Source organism: Heterodontus francisci, chromosome 15, assembly GCF_036365525.1.
Source record: "Heterodontus francisci isolate sHetFra1 chromosome 15, sHetFra1.hap1, whole genome shotgun sequence".
In the NCBI taxonomy this organism is placed as follows: Eukaryota; Metazoa; Chordata; class Chondrichthyes; order Heterodontiformes; family Heterodontidae; genus Heterodontus; species Heterodontus francisci.
Window position 1 is genome coordinate 89,258,582 of NC_090385.1, and position 19,976 is coordinate 89,278,557.

At 44.4% G+C, this 19,976-nt stretch overlaps 1 protein-coding gene across 13 annotated transcripts in view; it reads left to right on the forward strand.

Moving 5' to 3' along the window:
* The window catches only part of LOC137377775 (sodium- and chloride-dependent neutral and basic amino acid transporter B(0+)-like), a 143,802-nt gene that overhangs the window by 86,544 nt on the left and 37,282 nt on the right, over positions 1-19,976 (forward strand). For 12 of the 13 annotated variants that reach the window (XM_068047818.1, XM_068047816.1, XM_068047806.1 and 9 more), the window contains one exon: positions 12,407-12,532. The exons of the other annotated variant lie outside the window; for it this stretch is intronic. In XM_068047818.1, the coding sequence (XP_067903919.1) occupies positions 12,407-12,532 (126 nt within the window). The remainder of the gene's footprint in view (positions 1-12,406; positions 12,533-19,976) is intronic. 13 annotated transcript variants of the gene reach the window in all.

Below are 19,976 nucleotides of genomic sequence, written 5' to 3' on the forward strand. Positions count from 1 at the left end.
TTATCAATGGTTTTTAAACTCCAAGTATGCTATATTTACTGGCTCCCCTTCATCTACCTTTATGGGCCACTGGTACCTGTATTGGTGAATGAGGGAGCTGTTCTGTTTGGACAGACTCCACTTAAACCGGACTGAGACCAATGTCCTGGAGAATCGAAAAACTAGGGTAGTAGACAGGGCTTTAAACTAATGAGGAAAAAGTGGAACATAGGAGAGGCTAAATTTATAAGTCAAAACAGAAAAGTCAAGGCTGTAGAGTTGTAATTTGGGTAAAATCAAGCACATTGTGTCAGGAAGGGACAGAGTTTAACAATATTAATAAAGCATAAGTGACTAAGACCAGATTAATTCTAACTTTTTGCTAAAGGTGCTGTATCTGGATGCATGAAGCATTCATAACAAAATTAATGGCCCAAATAGAGAAAAATGGGTTTGATCTACTAGCCATTATTAAGACCTGTTTACAGTGGCACGGGGTGCCCGATTGATGGCTGTTCCCGCCTCCCAACCCACCCCAGGACCCAAGACGCCTCTCTTACTCCCAAACGAACACACTAGCCTCGCTGGGGCATGACCGATTCCCTTGGCGAGGAAAACCCAACTTACCTGCCGTCCTGGCTCCATGTCCTCGGTTGGGCTATAATCTCAGCAGTGGCCACTGCTCCCTGTGGCACTGCTGGGACTAAGAGCTGCTGGCCCGATGATTGGCCGGCAGCTCAATGAGGCGGGACATCCTCCCTCAATCGGGTGGAAGTCCCGCCTCAGGCCAATTAAAGCCCGGGAACCCGTAAAATGCGAAACAGATCCCCAGGCTAGGATGAAGCGTGTTCGCCACCGACTTTTATGTCGGTGGCAAGCTCCCGTCCACCTGACACAAAATCCAGCCCCTAATGTCTGGAACGGTAACTGTAGGAGTTGTCCAGAGTTTGCCTGTAGACGGGGTTGACCTACTCCTGGGGAATGATTTGGTCAGAGCAAAGGTAATAGCTTCTCCATTAATCACGGAAAGACCAAGTGAAGTCAGAGAGACAGAACAGTTGCAGGAAAAGGTTCCACGAATTTTTCCTTCATGTGTAGTGACCCACGCAATGGCTAAGCAAGTTCCATTGTCCGAGGTCAAATTGGCACCAAAGACAGATAGCTGAATATCTGAAACTTTCTTTGGGGATTTGGATAATCCAAAAGAAATGTTCATTAAGTCTTTTCTGATCAAGGCTCAACAAGCCAATCCAGAGTTAAAGTGGCACAATCGGCTCTAACTGAAGCTGAGGCAAAGGGAGTTCCAGAAGGCTCGTATATTAAAAATGGGATTCTGATGAGGAAGTGGAGACCTCCCCGCAGACCTGCGGACGAAGAATGGACACTTGTTCATCAGATAGTGGTACTGCCCAAGTATCACCAGGAAATATTTAGGATAGCACATGAAATTCCAAAAGTGGGACATGTGGGCATCTGGAAGACCCAATCACATATAGGTGGACATTTTTACAGGCCAGGTCTTCCAAGGATGTCATGCAGTTTTGTAAAATGTGCCATAAATGTCAGATTGTTGGAAAATAGCAACCTGTCATAAAATTTGCACCTCTAACTCCCATACCAGTTTTTGGGGAAGCAGTTGGTAGATTGTGCAGAACATTTTCTGAAAACAAAAGCGGGACATCAATATATACTCACTATCATGGATATGGCTACTCGGTTCCCAGAGGCCATTTCCTTGAAAACAATTTCTGCTAAGGTAGTGGTAGACAAGTTAACCCAGTTCTTCACTAGATATGGATTACTGATTCAGAATCAGTCGGATCATGGTTCCAATTTTATGTCTAAAATTTTTTTGGAAGTTATGACTAATTTGGGTATAACACAGTTAAAGTTTTCATCCTACCACCCAAAGACACAAAGGGCTTTAGAACGGTACCATCAAACCCTCAAAATGATGATCAGGGCATACTGTCATGAATATCCCCATGATTGGAATAAAGGGCTAAAATTTCTTTTGTTTGCCACCTAATGAATCTACCGGTTTTAGTCCTTTTGAATTAGTTTGTGGACATGAGGTAAGATGTCCTCTAAAACTAATCAAAGAAAAGGTTTTAGAACAGAGGGATGAATCTCCTGTGCTCAATTATGTATCTGTGTTCCGGGAACAGCACAGGAGTGCCTGTAACGTGGCTCAGGAACACCTGAAAGCTTCCCAAACAACCATGAAGAAATGGGCAGAAAAGCATGCCAAAACCCGACCATTTCAATCAGGGGATGAGGTGTTAGTATTATTGCCTTTACAGGGTGAACTGCTGAAAGCATGGTTTAGTGGTCCATATAAAGTGGTCAAGAGAATTGGTAAGGTAAGTTATTTGATTGACACCCCAGATCGCTGGAAAAAAAATCGTCTGTGTCATATCAATATGTTGAAACAATATCACCGCCGGGAGGAAGATAAGCAAGCACAGGTATTTCAGGTTGGAGGGACAGTGAAGGATGAAAGGGATAGTGAGGATGAGGCAGAAGGAGACCTAGACAATTGTCAAATTGAGCGTCCTACTATCCGGTTAGCTAATACTGAGTTGATAAGGAGATAGACACTATGCCTTCATATTTAGATGCAGAACAAACAGAAGACCTAACAAGGCTATGCATTGCATTTAAAGGACTCTGTCAGAACAAACCAGGATGTACAACCTTAGCCATACGTGATGTGAATGGAGGGGAATCCTTTCCCATAAAACAGCATCCTTATCACTTAAGTCCAGCGAAACAGGCCCAGGTAAAAGCAGAAATACAATACATGTTGGAAAACCAAAATTGAACCCAGTCAAAGCAGCTGGAGTTCCCCAGTGGTGTTAGTGCTTAAACCTGATGGTTCACCTAGATTTTGCAGAGACTACAGAAAGGTTAATGCAGTAACAAAGGCAGATTCCTACCCAATTCCTTGCTTGGAAGACTATATTGACAGAGTGGGCAGTGCCACGTTTCTAACAAAAATAGATTTGTTAAAGTTATACTGACAGGTTCCTTTAAAACCCTGAGCAAAAGAAATATCAGCCTTTGTCACACCAGATGGTCTTTTCCAATGCCGAGTGATGCTATTCGGGCTAAAACATGCCCCAGCCACTTTTCAGAGACAATGAACCAAGTGGTAGCCAGTGTTCCTAACTGTGTGGTTGACCTTGATGATGTGCTGGTACACAGTGACACTTGGAAGGATCACTTGGAACAACTAGAAACTCTGTTAAGAAAATTTCAATCAGTTGATTTTGTGATAAACCTTGAAAAAGTAAACTTGTATAAGCGAGAGTAACCTACCTCAGGCATATCGTAGGGCAAGGACAAGTGTTACCAAGAACAGCAAAAATACAAGCATTGGTGCAGTTCCCTACCCTCAAGATTAAGCGAGAAATCATGTGGTTTTTGGGCATATGTAGTTTCTACTGCAAGTTTGTACCAAATTTTAGAACTAAAGCTGCTCAACTAACAGATTTGCTACAAAATAAATATGGTCAGGGGAGTGCCAAACATCTGTTGAGAGGCTGAATGCCATTTAGATTAATGAGCCAGTGTTTCACTAAGCCCTTCAAGGTAGCAATTGATGCTAGTGACCTGGGAGTCGATGCAATCCTATTACAAGATGATGAATCAGGCATAGAAAAGGCAGTGGGATACCTTTCCAAAAAGTTAAATCAACACCAAAAAGAAAATGTAACAGTGGAAAAAGAAACTCTGGGCTTATTACTATCTCTTAAGCATTTTGAAGTCTATGTCTGCCACAACTACAGAGAGACACTGGTATATACTGATCATAACCGTTGTGGAAAAACTTCAGAACCAGAATGCCAGACTATTCCGATGGAGTTTACGATTGCAGCCTTATCATTTAAAGATTGTCCACGTTGCAGGAAAACATAATATTGCGGATGCTTTGTCTAAGATCCAACATTGCTTTGAGTTATCTGAGTGCAAAGATTGTACAAAGCAGAACTGTATTAGCTACAGGTAAAGAGTGAATGAGAATGGCTGAAATTTTACTTAGTCAAATCAGGCGTCCTCGGAGGCGGCTGAAGTGAAAAATGGCGGTTGATGTTGTCGGGTCGGGTTTTCGCCGTCATTACGCTGAATCTCTATTTTATGCTCGACGGACAGCGGGCGAGATGGAGACGCCACTCGCCGTCTGATTTAAGGCAATTAAGGGCCAATTGAATTCGTTAAAAAGGCAATTGACAGCCATTTTATGTTGGCCATTCAGTTTTACGTTGTTCAAACAGGCCAAAGGTGGGAGGTTGAGGTCTCAAACCCAGCAGCTTTAAAAGTGTGGCAACCATTGTGTCAGTGACTGTCACTGTCGATGGCTGTCTCGGTGCCGTTTCCTGCTCCCGCCCCGAACTGGAAAACCTTATCAACTTTGCTTCCAATTTCCAACCATCTCTCACCATTACACGGTCCATCTCCAACACTTCCCTTCCTCGATTTCTCTGTCTCCATTTCTGGGGATTCACTAATATTCATTATAAGCCCACCGACTCCCACAGCTACCTCGACTGCACTTCTTCACACCCTGCCTCCTGTAAGGACTCCATTCCATTCTCCCAGTTTCTCCGTCTCTAACGCATCTGCTCTGATGATGCAACCTTCCACAACAGTGCTTCTGATATGTCTTCCTTTTTCCTCAACTGATTATTCTCCCCCCACTGCGGTTGACAGGACCCTCAACCATGTCCAGTCCATTTCCCACACCTCCCAGAACAGTGACAGGGTTCCCCTTGTCCTCACTTTCCACTTCACCAGCCTCCACATCCAAAGGATCATCCTCCGCCATTTCCGCCATGTCCAGCGTGATGCCACTATCAAATGCATCTTCCCCTCCCCTCCCCTGTCAGCATTCTGTAAGGGTTCATTCCCTCCGTGACACCCTGGTACACTCCTCCATTACCCCTGACATCCCGTCCCCATCCCACGGCACCTTCCCATGCAATCGCAGGAGGCGTAATACCTGCCCTTTTACTTCCTCACTCCTCACTATCCAAGGCCCCAAACACTCCTTTCAGGTGAAGCAGCGATTTATTTGTACTTCTTTCAATGTAGTATACTGTATTCGCTGCTCACAATGCAGTCTCCTCTACACTGGGGAGACCAAATGCAGATTGAGTGACCGCTTTGCGGAACACCTTTGCTCAGTCTGAAAACATGACCCCGAGCTTCCTGTCACTTGCCATTTCAACACACTCCCATGCTCTTGTGTCCAAATATCTGTCCTGGGATTGCTGCAGTGTTCCAGGGAACATCAATGCAAGCTTGAGGAACAGCATCTCATTTATAGATTAGACATGCTACAGCCTACCGGACTGAACATTGAGTTCAATAATTTCAGAGCATGACTGGCCCCCCTTTTCTATTTTTAGTTTTTTGTTTGTTTTTCTTTTTATTTTATTTTGGTTTGTTTCATCAGTCACTTTTTTACCATGTGCCTGCCCACTTTTTTTTTATGTTTATGCTTTTGGCCAGGGCTGTTCATTATTCTGTCATTTAACACCCTCTCTGCACTAACGCTTTGTCTTTCAACACACCATTAACACACGCTTTGTCTTTGCTCCATGACCTTCTGGTCAGTTATTCTCTATGACCCTCTGTCCTATCAACACCTTCCATTTTGTTATCTTTTTCCCCACCCCTGCTTTATTTGCTTAAAACCTATTACATTTCTAACCTTTGCCAGTTCTGATGAAAGGTCACTGACCTGAAACGTTAACTCTGCTTCTCTCTCCACTGATGCTGCCAGACCTGCTGAGTATTTCCAGCACTTTTGTTTTTATTTCAGATTTCCAACATCTGCAATATTTTCTTTTATTATATTATTGTGTCACTGAGGGAGCTGGACGTACTTGAATTTTAATTTCAGTCTGTTGTATTTATGTGTTAATTGCAAGGCCAGGGCTGATATTGCTGGCTCATCAGGGCTCACCTGAGTGATTAAAACTCCTGGTATGACCACAGCATAAGTGATTTATCCTGGGTGGGGGAGGGGGTTGTGAGTGCCTGTCCTTGCAGCAGGCAGCATATAGCTGACCTCATTACATCTTTGGGATGCTGCAGCCATGGGAATTGTCCACTCTGGAGGAGGCTTCTCTAGCGAGGAGGAGAACGTCACAAGGAGGGACAAGGGGACAAGTGGCTAGGGAAATCAGCGACCTGCTGGCCAACTGAAGACGGGTAATGGGGCAGGAGCAGAAGGCCACATAGTGTACTGTGAGCAAACACCTGTGAGGAGACGAGTCTACCCAGTTGGCAGGGTGTACTGCCCACGGTTGAGCTTTCTGCAAATGTTGGAGCGTCAGTGCCGTAGAAGACTGCGCCTGTTCCGAGAGACTGTCACATCTCTGTGTGAGATGCCGGCAGTGGAGGTCAGCTCCAACTGCGTGGTGGCCATCCAATGCCGGTGGCACTAAAGGTCACAGTCACTCTGAACTTCTACGCATCAGGCTCATCCAAGGCTTCCACAGGGGACATGTGCGGAATCTCACAGTCATCAGCGCAGCACTGCATTAAGGTGGTAACTGATGCCATATATAGGCGTGCCAACCAGTTCATCAAGTTCCAGACAGACTCAGGCCGAGAGAACCAGAGGCTTCAGCGCCATCGCTGGGTTCCCATGGTCTAAGGCGTGATTCACTGTACATGTGGCCATTAGAGCACCTGCAGGTCTGTCAGGGACCTTCATTAATCGAAAGAGGTTTCACGGAATGAATGTGCGACTTGTCTGTGACCACTGCAACAGTATATTGCAGGTGTGTGCTCCTTATCCAGGAAGCAGTCACGATGCATTCATTCTCCGGAACTCCCAGGTGTCAGTGCTTTTCAGCCCCCCCAGAGTGCCTGCAAGGATGGATACTTGGCGACAGGGGTTACCTGCTGAAGATATGACTGATGACACCTGCGAGGAACCCACAGAATGAAGCAGAGGAACGGTACAATGTGAGACATGACCAGAGTCACCATTGAGCAGACCATCGGTCATCTGAAGATGAAATTTGGTGCCTGAATCGCTCAGGTGCTGCCCTTCAGTACTTGCCAGCAAGGGTATCTCACATTGCTGTCATCTACTATGCCTTAAATAACCTGGCGCTGCAGAAGGGGGAAGGCCCTGGATGCTAAGGACATTGTTCAGCATGAGGCATCCTCAGACGAGGAGGGTGAAGGGGTTGAGGAGGAGGAGGAGGCACAGCCACCTGAGTGGGGGGGGGGGTCTGGGAGCAGTTGGAGGTCTGCAGGAATTGGGTGCAAGGGAGGCTCCAATACTTGGGCATTTCTCTTGACCGGAGGTTCATGACCCATGTAGTATGCCAGAGACTGACATGTCAATCTGAATTCAGGCATTCACATCAGCTGGACATGCAAAGGGACTCATCTGCAGGTGCTAATCTCAGCTGCAACGATCCACCCTTCCCTCAAACACAACATGGCCCAATGTGGCACCTCCCCCAAGTCTCCATCTCATGCAGAAGAAAAAGTTCGCCGAATACATCATCAGTGACCTGAGACATACAAGTAAGCCAAGTGAGAAATTTAATACATTTTGTGGACAGTAGAACATAAATTAACATAATCCCAAATCGCACAAGTGAACCCTAGTGCAGTTAATGTGATTTCTTAAAACGTTTACGAGTGCTGGCGTGTGTTGAAGACCTCTCCCCACCAGCCATGGCAGAGGCAGGTGGCTGTTCAGGATGCCCCATGGCTTCGGATGACCTTGGCAGGCATCCTCTGACTGCTCAAGGCCCCAGAATGTTGAGGTGACCCTGAGCAGTCTCAGGACCACCCCCTGTCACCCTGGGAATCTGAGGTGCTAGTGTCACTGGCAGAGGGGATAAGGAATCACTGTATGCATCAGGAGTGCCCTGAGAAGAGCCCCCAGATGCATGCAGCTGTTGATCCTGTGCCCTCACAAGGCTCAGTTGGGTCTCCCTGCTGACCTCGGAGGGATGAGTAGTTGTTGGATAATGAAGCAGCCTCATCGACAGTTCACCGGGGCTCTGCTGCATAGAGCTCACTGACCCTGTGAGGGTTTGCAGGTCTATGCGTATCTCTACAGGCTTTGGATGGCCTGCTGGATTGGGCCCTCCACTGCAGCTGTCAATATGTCAATGGAGGCAGCCTGTTGCTCAGATGACAGGGACTGTGCGGAACTCATGGCCTGGAAGGAAACCTCCAAAGTCCGAGCCAGAGCATGCATCATCTCTGGTAACTTCGCCAGATCTCCATGCACTTCACATTGCACCTGCAGCAGGTCCCGCTGAATGGATGTCCTCAGAGGCTCATCATCAGCATGGAACCCAGCACTGGCCTGGCCTCCCACAGTCCTCCAAGTGTCAAAGGCATTGGCCGATAATGCCTCTGGCAGCTGGTCTGGCACTTGTGCGGTGCTGGCACCAGGTTGTGACCACGAGTTCGAAGATTCAACCAGCCCAACCGAGGTGACTGTCTCTGAGCTGGTGCTTGGTGTGGGAAAAGGATGTGACGCTGCACCCTCTGAGGTCCCATCCTCCTCCTCAGAGGTGGACGGATGAGCCCCGGAGATGCTGCCTGGCCGCTGCTGTGCTTCACCTGCAGGATAAAACAGAATGATCAGGTGTGAGTGACACTCTGGACTGAAGGACATGTCATAGTCTGCATAGGCCACAGGTCTGTGAGTTTGAACTTGCAAGCAACCTTCATTGCTTGAGCCAGCCCCACACAGCCCCCCTGCCCACACTCTGGGGAACTCACCCTCCTGGCCAGGTGCATCGGCCTCACCATCAGCAACGGAATGGTCTCCGTCCTCCCCAGCAAGTTGTAATGACTCCTCCTCCACACTTGTGAGGAATACAAGATTTGCAACACTGCCACCAGTCCGTACCCTCTCTCTGGCATACTCGGCCCTCTTCTCCTGTGCAGGCACATGACAATCAGTTCAGTTACTTGGCTTGAAGGAGCACTCACTTGTGCTGCATGCTGCCTCTGTGACCATTGCCATTCAAGTATACAGTTGGCACATTTCTGGTCCATTGCGTGGTTCAGATGTGCCCAGCATTTGCCCCATGACAGGGCTACAGCCATTCACTCCAGCTGGATGGTTTCCAGTTTGCTGCATCAACACCTGGTTACCCACCAATATAAGTACAAAGGAACGAGGACTGGCAGAGCGGAAAAGGTTGTTAACCCGCTTGTGGCACCGGATCCATGTACCCCTGACTACACCTTCAGCACCCACTTCCGCCTCCCGGACCGCGGCCCCGCTGGGACATGAAAAAATCCAGCCAATGAGTGTTTGGAGCCATGCATTGGCTCTTTCTGCCATTGCCACAAGCGGGTTCTGGTCCTCCAAGGTCTCAGGTAGATTTATTACAAATGATGGTGGGTTGCCCCTTTAAGTGGAAGGACAGCTTTTTTCCCCCTCAGCCTAGTATCTGACTGGTCTTGTACTCTTGCTCCTCCCACTGTCCTCTGAGAAGAAAACAGCCTTCTCAAAGCCACTAAAGGTGGTGACAGCACCTTTAAATGACTTTCAACACCTTCTTCCAGCTCCTGCCTTGCTCCCACCAACGCTGACCTTCTCGCCCGTGTGCTCCTTTTCTGATTGAAAATCTGCTGCCGAGACGCTAATTGGTCACAGTGCTTGATTGGGGCAGCAATTGAGCATGAAGTGGGAATGCCTTTGGCGCCCACTTCCACTTCTCTGACAGTGGCCCCACCGGGACATGAAAAATTCTGACCAATGTGTGTGTCAATGTGTTTTAATATTTTTCATCATCTGTTTTTTTTACTCTTTGTAATGAATAATGGCGTTTCATTCCTCCAAAGAGAGAGGTATTATGAGATGCTTCTATATTTTTTGTTAATTATTTTTTGTTTTGAAGACTCATATTTAAATTGTGGAGATGGATTCATTGGAAGGCTGAAGATTTCAGAAATTCTGGATTTTGCTTTGTTGTTGACTTCATTAAAAGGACACTGAGAAGTTTTTTGTAAACAATCGGTGCTGGAAACCATGTGCGTTAAACTCAGCAAACAACATAAAACCTTTATAAAACTTGATGACTTGGGGACATTGTTTACAGAGAAGCCACATGTCAAGGTTTATAGAGGTCAAGAGGTTTGCTTTCTGTTTGGGGTTTGGATATTATTTTAGTTCAGTTGGGGTGTGAACAGTTTTGAAGACAGTTGGAGATCAACTTGCCAAGGAAAAACCACCCAGCTCACCTCTTTCTCTACCTCTTTGAAGAAACCCTGCAAAAATCCAATGTAGGAGAGCTAAAATCCCTGGTGCTGCATCTCTCCTGAGAAGCTGGAAAAACCTGCCAAATTAATTCTCAATGCCGCCTGAAAAGAACTGCTTTAGAAAGATTCCAGTGACCTGTCTCTGTATATCCCGATGCCAGACAAAAAGGGACGGCTGACATCCTTCGATATCTTCTCTTTTTTCTTCAAGATGTAGCATGTATTTGGCCAAAGTAATATTCTTTTGTCTTTTTTTTTTATAACAGGCCTCTGCTGAGAGAATTTCTGTTGTGTGTGTGTGTGTGTGTGTGTGTGTGTGTGTGTGTGTGTGTGTGTGTGTGTGTGTGTGTGTGTGTGTGTGTGTGTGTGTGTGTGTGTGTGTGTGTGTGTGTGTGTGAATTTTAAAAGGGAACTTTTATATTTCAATCTATGTGTTAATGCTTTGCTTGATTACTGGATAAGTCTTGTTTGATAAGCTGATAATTTTGTTGTTTATTAAAGAAACCTGGTTGGTGTATTTTATTCTAGGATAAACAGTAGAGTATATGATTGACCAAATTGGTAACTGGGTAAACATTTTTAAAATATATGTTGTGACCTGCGGAGAAGTGGGACTAGTAAAAACAGTGCATTTCTCCCATCTCGATCATAACACTGCACCCCAATTTATTGACGTCTCCCTTGATGTATTGCCATAGGGAAGTGAGGAGCTGCAGAGAAATAGCTTCCCTAGCATTGGGAGGAAGAAATCTGCTGCTGCCACAAAGTAGGCATTTCTGGCATTGGCCCAGGAGGTTAGCAGCAGAAGCATTACGCCACACTTCTGGACTCTGTGCAGGAAGTGCTTTAATAATTTAACCAGGTCAGGTAAGGTGAGTACAGTGGAGTATTCACCTATATTCTGCTTTGCTTACCTTGCAAGTGCACTCATCCTTCTGTTCCTGAGCACTTCCTCATATGCCCATCTACCACTGCCACTCACCCTCATCCTTTTGCAAATTTCATGCCTCTCTCCAATAGTCACCCTCACGAATTGCACTCCAACCATCAGGTGTATAGATACCATTACAGTCGCACAAAAATCTGCCCTTTTCCTCCATTGCTGGAGAAGAGAGCAAAACACAAGAGAGAGAACTGGAGATGGACCTCCACAGATCTCACATCTGTAGAGGAGGAAGTGATGGAGATCAGTAGCAGCTCTGTGCCCCTGGCAATTGGAGATGGGGACCTCCCAGCTACCTGGTTTCCCCATGTTATACTTACACCTTTGATTAAAATAGCAAAGAGTGTAAGTAATTCCCCGAGTAACCACTTAATTACAAAGGAGACAGTTTGATTTTTATGGGAAGATTAACAGAAAGAAATGAAAGTGTTAAAATCCCTCACAAAAAGAATAACAAGCTGAAAGATAAAATTTAATAGAGCAAAAGTTAATGTCCGAAAATGACAAAACTATCTAATGTTACATTTTAATCCTCTCCACCAATGAAGCTTAATTTTCCTGCATGTTTTATCTGCAACTTCTCTGTCTATGAAGTTTAATACACCATAATGCTTAATTTTCTTGTATATTTATTTTGTCTTTTACATTAATTTGCAATCTCAGGTTTTATTTGGGGATTGGGTGGTACAATAGGTTGGACACTGTTCTTACTTTTTGGATCAGGCACTGAGTCCGGCCCAGACTGATGGGTCTAATGTCTCCACTGACTGCTGGGTCCTACATGGAAAGAGGTTGAGCAGTCTCCATCAGGGTCCTAATGAGCATGGGCCCAAAGCACAAAACTGCCACTGAGTTTGCAACACCACTTGGAGAGGCCTCTGGACGGGTGGTATGGGCAATAGGAAAGTGTCATATTGATGCAACCTCTTCTAAGGATGGGGCTGAAACACATTGTTGGGGCAGACTAGTGGGATGTTTACTCGATAGACAATTGGGGCCATAAATGGAAACTGCTCCATTCCCCAGCACTGACATCATTCACCCCGATGAGAGGAAATACCAAAAATTCAGACCAAATATATAAATACTGAGCAAAATGTGATACTTTTTAACAACCTGAAATCTAAATTAATTAAGGTGTTTCAAATAAATAACATCAGTTTACTGTATTTCTCCTTTCAGCACCATTAATTGTACCATATCAATGTATCCACTGTTTAGGTTTCGGTTTGGTTTTCATTGCCTACCCAGAGGCTCTTGCACAGTTGCCATGGGCACCTTTATGGTCCATTTTATTTTTCCTCATGCTCATCACGCTGGGAATCGATAGTCAGTTTGCAGGTTTAGGTAAGAGTGACATTACTCCATTAAACAAATCTCTATTCAATTTTTAGAAAAAGATGACAAAAGATTAGATTGGATATGGACCACAGAAACAGGCCATTTGGCCCACCCAATCCATGCTCCAGATTTTGCCCCACTCAAGCCTCCTCCTATCTTTCCTCAACTAACTCTATCAGAATAATGCTCGATTCCCTTCTCCTTCATATGCTTGTCTAGTCTCCCCTTATATACATCTGTACCGTTCGCTTCAACCACTCCCTGTGGTAGCGAGTTCCACATTCTCACCTCTCTTGGTAAAGAAGCTTATTTAGAATTCCCTATATAATTTATTAGTGACTGTCTTATATTGATAGGCTGTATTTTTGTGTTCACCACAAATGGCAACATGTTCTCTTAGTCTACTGGATGAAAACCTTTCATAAATTTAAAGACGTCTATTAGGTCACCCCTCAGCCTTCTATTTTCACGAGAAAAGAGATTCAGCCTGCTCATCATCTCCTAATAGGTATAGCCTGCATTCCTGGTATCATCCTTTGTAAATCCCCTTTGCACCCTCTCCAGTGCCTCTGTATCTTTATTATAAATATGGTGACCTGAATTGTACAGTATGGCTGAACCATGGTGTGATACAAATTTAGCATAACTACTTTACTTTTCTATTCTATCCCTCTAGAAATAAGACTTAGTGCTTGTTCTTTTTTATCATCTTATTAATCTGTGGTGCTACTTTTAGTGATTTGTGCATTTGTACGCCTAGATCCCTTTGTTCCTGCATCACATTTAGATTCTTATTTTCTAAATAATATGCAACCTCCTTAGTTTCCTTGCCAAAATTTAATATCTCACATTTATCTGTGTTGAAAGTTATTTGCCAATTATATGCGAGTTTTTTAACATCTTGTAATTTTTTGTTTCAGTCCTCCTCAGCATTGCCTATTCCCTCAATTTGGCATCAAAGACAACTGTAGAATTTGTGTTTTTGATTCCAAAATCTAAATCTTTAATATAAATTGTAAATAACAGTGGATCCAGTCCTGATTCTTGTGGAACTCCACTTCCCACTTTGTGTCACTCTGAATAGCTTCTTTTTACCCTTACTCCTCATTTTCTCTTTTGAAGACAGCTAGCTATCTATTCTGCTATTTGTCACCCGACTCAGCAGTCTCTGACATTGTTCGTTAGTCTATTATGTACTAACTTATCGAAGGCCTTTTCAAAACCTAGATAAGTGACAGCTACAACATTACTCTTGTCTACTCTCTCTATTACCTCTTCAAAAAGTTATATGAGCCTAGAAAATTGGATTCTGCCTGCACAATCCCTGTACAACGCATGCTGCACACGTTTAATGGGGCTAGTGTCAAGACCCTGGGAAATTATTCCATCGGCCTTGTTTGTTTATTACCAGTGAGATGCGGAACCAGTCATAGTCCCAAAAGGAGCTCACCAGTCTCAGGAAGACCAAAGATCGGCTGTAAGCAGAGTATAGGAGCGCAATCCTGTGCCTGCCGGTCCACAATGACGTTTGTTTAAAAAAACACTGCCCTTTGAGACACAGCCTCTGCCTGCCCCTTTAAGGACCAATGGTTTAGCTCCCAGGTGCCTGAGAATACTATGGCAGGATGCACGCATGTTGCTTGCATCCAACACCAACAAATTTTGTAAAGCAATCCTCAAACATGTGTTGGGTCCCAATTTTGCATAGGCATAGTGTCAGGCAAACCCCCAGCTGCCAAGAATGAGGAAAATTAATTTTGCCTCATGGACATTGATTTTAAACCGCTGATTATGAAGAAAGATCTTGCTTTAAAAAACTATTGGAGACTTTGGCTGGAGAGAGACATTAGGATATCAACAGGCAGTGCGTCAAAGAACAAAGGGGCTATTCCCTGCTCCAATGTAATCCACAATGGACTTTTGATTACCAGATGTTGAAGGTGGAAAGGCTAGCATTCCAGGTTAACTGCTAAAATGGCTGAATACACAAACAGACGTAGTCGGACTGGTTTGATCACATTGCTGGTTTACTGTTGGAGTTCTTTTTGAATTTTGAACTTGCCACAGAGTGTTTGAAAATCAGAAAGCACTTTTCTCCTGGACTGATAAGGCCTCCCTCCTGCCTGCTCTTCATCTCACTCCCACCAGCATTGGAAACCATTGAAGACATATGAACAATGAGAGAAAGGTCTCCTACAGTGAACAAGGTTTAAGAAGATTACTGGGCCCCAACAAAAAGTAAGAGCTGTCTACAATCAAAGACTCTACGGCACGCTGGAAACACAGAAACAGTAACAAGAACCCTCTTCTGATGTTGCCTCAGATCTCTCTATTTTACTTTTCTTCTGCTCTTATCTGTCCTTATTTGCATGTGTGTATCACGTGTGCATGCAAGCATGGATGCGTCATATATCCGTAGGCATTAACTGTATTCAAGTTTAAGTTTAAGGTTTAATAAATTTCACTTTTCTTCTTTAAACCTAAGAAGGCCTGTCTGTGCTCATTTCTTTGCCTTATAATTGGAAAACTGTGAACAAGGATTCACAAAGTGGGAGCTCAAAACACAGTGTGTTTAAAATTAAACCCTGTTGCAATAAGATAGTAACAGAGCCCTAGACACCTTTCTCAGCTGGTCGTAACAATCGGATCTAATGTCTGTTTTAGGCCAGGCCCTGAATGCTTATATAGGACTTTTACCAATAAGGAGGGCAGTGCAATTCTAGTGCCAAATGAGTGCCAAACGCTATATCTGTCATACTGGTCCCTTACGCCTGTAAAATGAGTGCCCCACTTGTGTTAGCTATGACTTAGTTGGAAGCAGACTAGCCTTTGAATCAGGAGGTTGGGTTCAAATCACACATGAGCATAAAGTATAGTCTGTCACTCCAGTGTAGTACTCAGGAATTGCTTCACTGTTGGAAATGCCAACTTTCTAATTAGATACTATATTGAGTCTAAGTCTGCTGTCTCAAGTGAATGTAAAAGATGCTCTTATACTGAAGTAAAGGGAAGTTCTTCCCAGTGTCCTAACCAACATTACCATCAACACAAACAGATTATCTGTTCATTATCACTTGCTCTAATGAAAGCCATAACCCTGAAACTTTAACTCTGGGCTGTATTTTTAAAGCCCGCTGGGGGGCAGGAGCTTTTCCAAGCACAATTTGAAGATCGTGTTCTTGGAGGTCAGCACTGGGACCTGCCACCTCTGGAACGCACGCGATGCCATTTTTAAACGGACAACGGGAACGGGTGGGGTGCTCGCCTCCAATTAATGGCTGGTTAAACTCCTGGAGGAGCTTTTTAATGGGCCGGGAAAAGTTAGAATACAATTTTCTACTTGGAAATCAGTGAACCGGAACAGTCTGTTATTGCACTGCACTCAGGTTCAATTCTGGGAGAATTTGTAGTTTTTTAAACAGTTAAAAATCTGGGAACCGTGGAATATTGCACGAGATTCTGTGCAGTACCTCTCATTTCGCTGTATGGTCACTTTCCTGTATGGTTAGGATGCTGGCCCTCTGAGGTACTGCCTGCTCTCTTCCACAAGGCAGCAGTAAGCCCCATCATGGCTGTCGTCTGTCTTTGCCGCTCATGCTCTGCGGGCAGCTCCCATCTCCTGGTGACACTCAGTTCCACTAATTTGGCACTGAGCCTGCCTCCGGCCCAATTGGGCCATTTACATTTAAGGATAGCATCACGTGAGCGATGCAGACGTGGCATAGGATCAGGACCCGAAAATCATTCGGACATCGGGTTCCCGACCCCAAATTGAATCTGTCTACCCTGTAGAAAAGACTAAAAGCTTTCTGAAATAGTAGTGAACCAAATGTCCAATGAAAATGAGGCACTTGGGGAGATTACAAGTAAAGAAATAGTACTGGATAAATTAATTGGACTAAAGATTGACAAATCCCCTCGACCTGATAGCCTGCATTTTAGGGTTTTAAAAGAGGTAGCTACAGGGATAATGGAAGCATTGATTTTTGATTTTGCAGAATTCTCTAGATTCTAGAACAGTTACCATGGACTGGAAGGTAGCAAACATCATCCTGCTAGTTAAGAAAGGAGGGAGTGAGGGAAAACAGGGAGCAGTTAAGTCTGACATCAATTGTAGGGAGAATGTGTGAATCTATTATCATGGACATGGCAACGTAGCATTTGAAATATCATAATATGATTAGGCAGAGTCAACACGGATTTATGGAACAGAAATTGTGTTTGCCGAATCTTTGAGAGTTTTTTGAGGATGTAACTGGCAGAGCAGATAAGGAGGAACAAGTGGATGTAATGTATTTCGATTATCTAAAAGCATTCAGTTAGGTACAACACAAAAGGCTATTATGCAAAATTAGAATCATAAAAGTTTTTATCATAGAATCATAGAAAGTCACAGCAGAGAAGGCCATTCAGCCCATTGTATCCATGCCAGCTGAAAAAGAGCTATCCAGCCTAATCCCATTTTCCAGCACTTGGTCTGCAGCCTTGTAAGTTTTGACAATTTAAATGCTTATCCAAGTATTTTTCACATGCGAGGTTTTCTGTATCTACACCCTTTTAGACAATGAGTTCCCTTGTCACCCTCTGGGGAAAATCATTTTTCTTGAAACCCCACTATTCCTTCTACCAATTAGTTTAAACCTACACCTCTTGGTATTGACCTCTTTGCAAAGGGAAATGGGCTCCTCCTATCCACACGGTCTGAGCCCCTCATAATTCTATTCACCTCAATTAAATCAGCTTCCTCTGTTTCAAAGAAAACAACCCCTACCTATCCAGTCTTTTTCCTCACAGTCAAAATTTTCCAGTCCAGACAACATCCTCGGAAATCTCCTGTGTACCCTCTCCAGTGTGATCATATCCTTCCCGTAATATGGTGACCGGAACTGTGCGCAGCACTCTAGCAGTGGCCTGATTAGTGTTTTATATGATTCTAGCATAACCTCCCTGCCTTGTCCAATAAAGGGAAGTATACCATATGCCTTCTTAACTGTCTTATTTACCTATCTTCAGCAGGTCTGGCAGCATCTGTGGGGAGAGAAACAGTGTTAATGTTTCAGGTCTGTCAATTTTAATCAGAACTGACAAAGGTTAGAAATGCAATAAGTCTTGAGCAAGTGAAAAGGGGTAGCGGGGAAGAAGAACAAAAGGGAAGGTGTGTGATAGGACAGAGAGCAGGAGAGATTAAATGACAAAGATGTCATGGAACAAAGGCAAAGGGAGTCCTAATAGTTGTATTAAAAGACAAAGCATTTGTCCAGAGAGAATGTTAATGACAGAATAACGAACAGCTTTGTCCAAAAGCAAAAAACTGAAAAACAAGTTTAAAACAGGCCCATGATTAAAAAATAAAATAAAATTAAAAAGGCAGTTATGGTCTGAAATTGTTGAACTCAACGTTGAGTTCACAAGGCTGTAGAATGCCTAATCAGAAGATGAGGTGTTGTTCCTCGAGCTTGCGTTGAGATTCATTGAAACACTGCAGCAGACCCAGGACAGAAAGATTGGCATGGGAACAGGGCGGGGAATTAAAATGGCACGCAACCGAAAACTCGGGGTCAAGCTTGTGGACTGAGCGGGGGTATTCCGCAAAGCAGACACCCAATCTGCATTTGGTCTCCCCAATGTAGAGAACAGATGTGTCAGAGATGGAGAAACTGGGAGAATGGAATGGAATTCTTACAGGGAGCAGGGTGTGAGGAAGTGTATTCGGGGTAGCTGTAGGAGCCGGAGGGCTTATAATGAATATTAGTGGACAGCTTATCGCCAGAGATGGGGACACAGAAGTCGAGGAAGGGAAGGGAAGTGTCGGAGATGGACCATGTGATGGTGAGAAAAGGGTGGAAATTAGAATTTTCCAGAACTACTTGGGCCCCCTCGCTCAATTCTTTTTCCATTGATGATTGTATCAGTGCCGTTTCCTGCTCTTGCCCTGAATTGAAAAACTTCATCAACTTGGCTTCCAATTTCCACCCTTCTCTCACCTCACATGGTCCATCTCCGATTTCTTCCCTCCCTTCCTCAACTTCACTGTCTGCATTTTGGGGGATAGGCTCTTGACAAGTATTTATTATAAGCCCACCGACTCCCACAGCTACCTCGACAACACTTCCCCACAACCTGCTTCCTGTAAGTATTCCATTCCATTCTCCAAGTTACTCCATCTCCGATGCATCTATTCTGTTGGTGCAACCTCTCACAACTGCATTTCCGATATGTCTTCCTTTTTCCTCAGCCGTGGATTTTTCCCCATTGTGGTAGACAGGGCCCTCGGCTGTGTCTGTCTGACCCATTTCCTGCACTTCTGCTCTGACCCCTTCCCCTCTCTCCCAGAATCATGATAGGGTTCCTCTGATCCTCACCTTCCACCCCACCAGCCTTTGTATGCAACAGATCATCCTCTGCCATTTCAGCAATCTCCAATGTGATGCCACCACCAAACACGTTTTCCCCTCCCCTTTCAGCAGTCTGAAGAGATCTTTCCCTCTGCGACACCCTGGTCCACTCCTCCATTACCGCCACCACCACGTCCCCTTCCCACGGCACCTTCCCCTGCAATCGCAGGAGGTGTAATACCTGTCCATTTACCTGCTCTCCCCTCTCTGTCCAAGACTCCAAATACTCCTTCCAGGTGAAACAGTGATTTACTTGTACTTCTTTCAATTTAGTATACTGTATTTGCTGCTCACAATGCGGTCACCTCTACATTGGGGAGACTAAACGCAGATTGGGTGGCTGCTTTGCAGAACAGCTCCATTCAGTCCACCAGTATGACTCTGAGCTTCTAATGGCTCGCAATTTTTATTCTCCATCTTTCTTTCATGCTAACATCTTTGTCCTGGGCCTACTGCAGTGTTCCAATGAAGCTCAACGCAAGCTCGAGGAACAGCACCTCATCTTGCAGTTGGACACTTTACAGACTACTGGACTCAACATTGAGTTCAACAATTTCAAAACATAATCTCTTCCCCATTTTTATTCCTTTTCTTTACATTGTTATGGTCAAGTGAAGAGAGGTTGAAGGGTTTCCCTCTTTTCCCTCTCCTTGTTTGACCACAACAGGTTTGATTCTTTCTTAAAGTGGATGTACTGGCCAATTCAATAGGTGTTTGATTGCTTACTTGCTATGATCATAACAAGAACCAATTAGACAGGTTTTCTTGAGTTAACAAAGAAAGCAGTTAACTTTATTTTACCTAAACTGAACTAATAAAATAATAAACAATGTGCCAACTTTCACTCTCACACACACGAGAGGTTTACACACATACAAATAAGTTACAGAGTGGGGAAAGGTCGATTGGTTGAGTTAGAGTCCATAAAAAAGGTATACTGTCTGTGGAGTTTGATGAATCAGCTGTCTTCTAGTTGAATTCAGTGATCCTGAGGCTTTTAGTTTGAAGAGGTAGATGACTGGTTTGGGGAGTCTCTTGGAGATAGCGAAGCGGAT